The sequence below is a fragment of the Artibeus jamaicensis genome, unplaced genomic scaffold (assembly GCF_021234435.1).
Source record: "Artibeus jamaicensis isolate MK-2021 breed Jamaican fruit bat unplaced genomic scaffold, CSHL_Jam_final scaffold_1964, whole genome shotgun sequence".
Classification (NCBI taxonomy): domain Eukaryota; kingdom Metazoa; phylum Chordata; class Mammalia; order Chiroptera; family Phyllostomidae; genus Artibeus; species Artibeus jamaicensis.
The window spans coordinates 13983304-13988754 of NW_026522030.1; the positions used below are offsets into that span (position 1 = coordinate 13983304).

The 5451-nt window shown below is 35.8% G+C and overlaps 1 protein-coding gene across 1 annotated transcript; it reads right to left on the reverse strand.

Moving 5' to 3' along the window:
• Positions 1–1804: 1804 nt before the first annotated feature.
• LOC119034858 (olfactory receptor 13C8) lies at positions 1805–2761 on the reverse strand. Its single transcript, XM_037126005.2, has one exon. It carries the CDS (start codon positions 2759–2761, stop codon positions 1805–1807), a length of 957 nt encoding a protein of 318 aa, XP_036981900.2.
• Between the last annotated feature and the right edge of the window lie 2690 nt (positions 2762–5451).

Sequence of the window (5451 nt, forward strand, 5' to 3'; positions counted from 1 at the left end):
TGGCCCGATGCTGACAGGAACAAGAATTGCATAGGGAGGTCCCTTATCTTCATCTGACCTCCCATTCTCTCTCTAGCAACTCTTTCGGAAGAATTTAACAGATGCTAGCTAGCAAAGGAGCAATATGGTTTTCAGGGTGCTAATCCTAACTCACAAAGCAGGACATAGAAAAGTGGATTTGAAGCTGACATTCAGTAGTTTAATCCTATCAAAATTACTTCATAAAGAATGAGGATGAAAATCTTGTGCCTACTTAAAACTTTATGGCCCATTGTAGTACACTCAACAGCAGCAATAATAAAACAATGTTTATTGTACATTTAGTGTTTTAGGCACTTTTTAATGCTATCATGAATTAACTTATTTGGTCTTATGAAGAAAGAATAATTACCTGCTGATAGGAAAGGAAGATATAATGGGCTTACTTTCACAATTTAGAAGTAGGTATGGTCTTTTACTTCAGATTTGTGTTCTAAATTTAAACTCTTGTAGACTCCCAAAAGGGATAGATCTGACTCAGTTCCTTTAATGGCTATGGGGCTTCCAGAACCCTATAGCCTTCAGTTTACTGAACAACTTGACTCTTTCTCTTTTGCCACTTCTAATTCTCCCATTACAGTTTTTGTCAGTTACCAGATCTGTCTAGTTCTCCTCCTGTTTAGGAACTGTGTGATTCAATGCAGACTAGAAAAGAAGTCTTCATTACCACCTGGTCTCTTCAGAATCTAAGAAGAATTTTCTAGCACCATGTCACCTCTATTTTATGAGGTTAAAACTTATAGTGCATTACTAAGGGACTCTTTCAGTTATTTTAGTCTCATTATGTATCAAATCCAGAAGTTATGATAGCTGCAAATAAAACCTGTTCTTCTATATCACATAATACCTAGTACATAAGAAAGGTAGTACTTTAACTATTAAGGGAGTCATGTGACAGAATGCCAATACAGGTTATTTAGATACTATTACATTGGATCAATTTTTAAAAAGATTTTATTAATTTATTTTTAGACAAAGGGTAAAGGGAGAAAGAGAGGAAGAGAAACATCAATGTGTGGTTGCATTCATGTGCCCCCTACTGGGGACCTGGCCCACAACCCAGGCATGTGTCCTGACTGGGAATTAAACCAGCGACCCTTTGGTTCACAGACCAGCACTCAATCCACTAAGCCACAACAGCCAGGGTAGATCAAATATTTTTGAATAAACTTTTTAACCTCAGTTATAACAGATATACATTTCTAGTTTTATATATGATATAATTCATTTATTTATTGAAAAATATTTACTGAGCATCTATCTGTAAGATGTCATGTCCTATTCTAGGCCTTTGAAATATTATACAATAATTAACAGGCAAGTTCTTACTCTCGTAGAGTTTATATTTGTGGTGGACACATAATAAATGAACAAATTAAAAGTGAGTATGTAATAAATCATGTGCTGATTAACAATCACTTTGAATAAGTAACAAATAATACACTTATTTTAGGTTACAGAGTTCTTTTTAGAACACCTTTTGACTTTATTATTTTCTGAAGGTTTAAGAATGATTATGTTTTGCTGGGCCTTCCTAAGAGACTTTCAACATTTTGCATTCCATATACTGTTTTATAAAACCAAAGGTGTGTTTAATTTCTGCACTTAGAACAAAAACTAGTAGTAACAACTGCAGCCAAAATATTCTATAATATGGTTTTGGATGGCACTGCGAATTTGTTTTCGCGTGGAAATGTTCTCTATTTGCATTCTGTGTCTGCAGCAGTTTTGAATGGTGAATCATGCAGAGTAAATCAGAATTCATTCATGTCCCATGAGAGTTTTTCCTGCCCAGCAAGTTCTTCACAGCAGCTTTGACATCCTTGTTCCGTAGACTATAGATGAGAGGATTGAGCATGGGAGTTATTACTCCATAGAAGAGGGAGATGAGGGCCTCAATGACGTCTTGATTATCTGTGCCAGACCTGAATGACTTGGGCTTTGAATACATGAAGAAAATTGTTCCATAGAATATAATCACCACTGTCAAGTGGGCTGAGCAGGTGGAGAAGGCCTTACGTTTTCCTTCAGTGGAAGGGATCCTCAGAATAGTAGCAATAATAAAAGTGTAAGAGATAGAAATTACTAGCAATGGAATAACCAGAAACATCAGATTTGATCCTGCCATGCTGATCACATTGATTGAAATATCAACACAGGCCAGTTTTAGGATAGCCAGAATTTCACAGGCAAAATGGTTAATGACATTGTTAGTGCAGAATGGTAATCGCATTGCGAGAGATGTCTGTATCACTGAATCGACAAGCCCAGAGACCCAGGACCCAGCTGCCATGAGCACATAGACACCTTTGCTCATGATGATGGGGTATCTCAGTGGGTAGCAGATGGCCACATAGCGGTCAAGTGCCATCATGCCTAGAAGCACACACTCTGTGGCCCCCATTGCAAAGGAGAGAAACATTTGCACCATGCACCCAGAGAAGGAAACACTTTTCCTCACTGTCAGAAAGCTGCTAAGAATTAATGGGACAGAAGAGCTTGTGTAGCAAATGTCCAGGAAGGAAAGGTTACAGAGGAAGAAATACATGGGGGTGTGCAAGTGAGAGTCATAGATGATTACTGAGATAAGGACACCATTTCCCAGAAGGATCATGAGGTACATCCACAAAATTAGCACAGAGAAAACTGTCTGGAGCTTTGGGTGGGAAGAAAGTCCAACCAGGACAAATTCTGTCAATATAGAATCATTGGTCCTTCCCATATTTTATATACTCTTTTTCCAACAGCACTCTATGGATGATAGAACAGAAATTTGTTAGAACAGTGGAGGGAAGAGCTCCTCTCTTAAGAATCATATTTTATCTACTGTACTGTTATATTTGGATGCAACAGTGTAACTCTGGGACAAGTCTCATACTGGAAACCCATGTCACTAGAGCAAGAATTCTAATTTGATTTTAGGGGGGTTAAGAGAAAACACATTTGATTATGGGATATTTGGATCCCAGACTAGTTTATTGTCATTTTATTGGTTCTGCCTCTTAATGCACTGACCACAAATCAGTGGCCCATAGTCTGGATGTAGCAGACAGATGTGCTTTGCTTAGCAGTGATTGATGCACTGTGCTTTAAATTTAAATTAAAGGTCAGCATTGTATGAGCAGGAGGTATGGTATAAAATCTGTATTTTTAGCTTATCTTCAAACAAATTATAGTTATTTGAAACTTTGGATCCATTTCTATCATTGAGCTCTGTTATAGCTGACCCACTGGATTTGAAGCATGTTCTCTATTCTACCAGGATACCCTCCTCTGTCTGTTATCTGTTTGTTACTGGAGATGGATATTAATATATTATTCCCAGTTGGTCCCAATAACAATTACTACCTGTCAGAATCCTGTGTGTATTTGAATGCCTAGCCCATGGCTGCAAGGCTGACTTATCCACTAGGCACACTAGGCACTGTTAGGAGACTATAAAAATGTTTTGATTTCTTTTCAAATATGAATAAAATGATGAATGTTTAAGTTTTAATAGGTAGCATACTTATTTTTGTGCCAATGCAGATATAACATGTAATACTATTGCATGGAGGAAAGGGCCCATAATGGCCAAGTTCTAGGGCCCATCAAAATCAACGCAGTCCTGTGTGGTTGAGTCTCAATTTAGAGCTCAGTGTGGTGTGCTGGTGATACAAGTAGTCATTACAAGTAGTCAATATATGCACTGTCTCACTGAGGACAGTAGCTTTATAGAAAGGACATGTATTTATATGACTCCAGTATCTACATCAGTTTGATGAGGAACTTTGTGTTCAATGACTGTTTTTAACAGAAATGAATTAAAAGTGTTTACAAAGTCAATTTTAATCACAAATGCAGAGATATAATGTTGTGTACGGTAGCCTCCACCTAACTTGTTTCTTTTCACCTCATGCAAGAACTGTCATTTAGAGATCAACTTTAATAACAGTGCCTTTGTTAAAAATGTATGTTTAGCCCTGGCTGGTGTAGCTCAGTGAATTGAGCACAGGGCTGTGAACCAAAAGATCGTGGTTTGATTCCCAGTCAGGGCACGTGCCTGGGTTGCAGGCCAGTTCCCAGCAGGGGCCAGTTCCCAGCAGGGGTCGCACGAGGAGCAATCATACATTGATATTTCTCTCCCCCTCCCCTTCCCTTCCAAAGATAAATAAATAAAAAATCTAAAATAAATAAAATTATTTAAAATAATGTATACATTTAAAACATTAAACCAGTGACATGCAACCGTCATCTCTTAACAAACAAAATTTAAACAGAAGTATAATGAATAAAAAAACAAAAAGAAGAATTTTTCTGAAGTTACACTGTTTTGCAGGGAAAGAAAAAAAGCAGTATTTTTAGTACCTTATTCATTCTTTCTCCCTTGACTTGGTCTCTAAAGGGCATGGTTTGAAAACCAATGCAAAGAGTAGGAAGTAATATTAATAATCTGCACTTTAATAATTTTATTATTCATGATGATCTAAGGAATTAAGAACTATTATTCTATGAATATGGACCATTTTATTAGCCTTTCTAAACATTTGGTGGACATCATCAATAAATTGTAATATAAATAGACTAAAGAGAATTGAAAGTCATTTTTATGAGATACAAGAAAAAATTTGGTAAAGGTCAATTAATCATTTTCATACAAACCATGTGAAGTTCAGAAACAGAAGGTAACTTTCTAACCTTAAAAGGAAACTATATACCAAAGCCTACAGCAAATTACTATTTAGTAACAATCAAAACAGTTTATACATTCTCATTAAGATCTATAATAAGGATGTCCACTCCTACAGCTACTATTTCACATAGACTTTGTAGGCCTGTTTAAAATCATATAAGAAATGGCAGGAGTAACAATAAAAGGAGAGTAAAAATATGTAAGACCTAATGAGAAAAAGTTAGTAAGGCTTTTGAATATATGATCAATGAAAAAATCAATAGTTCTCTTTATATTAACAATAAGTGACTAGCAAATATAATAAATATTAATATAATAAAAAATAAAATTATGAAGCATATGGGCTTTATTTTAACCAAGCCTGCACAAGGTATTGACAGAAATTGTTTAAAATTGTAATAGACTATGAGTAATTGAAAAGGTACATGTTAATAAATGGGATAAAATATAAGGCTGCCATTTCCCCCCAAATTAGTCTTTACATTCAATTAAATACATTCAAAATTTTGGCTGGATTTATTTTGAGGAATATGAGTACTCATTCTAAAATTTACATGGAAAAATAAAAGTATACAACTTGTACAATTAAATTATAAGAGAAAAATAAGGGGAACATCAATATTTGAAACACTCTGTGAAGTCACAGTTATAAAATATTATTGCCCTGGCTGGGTGGCTCAGTTGGTTAGAGCATCATCCTGTGCACCAAAGGATTATGGGTACAATTCCCAGTCGGGAGA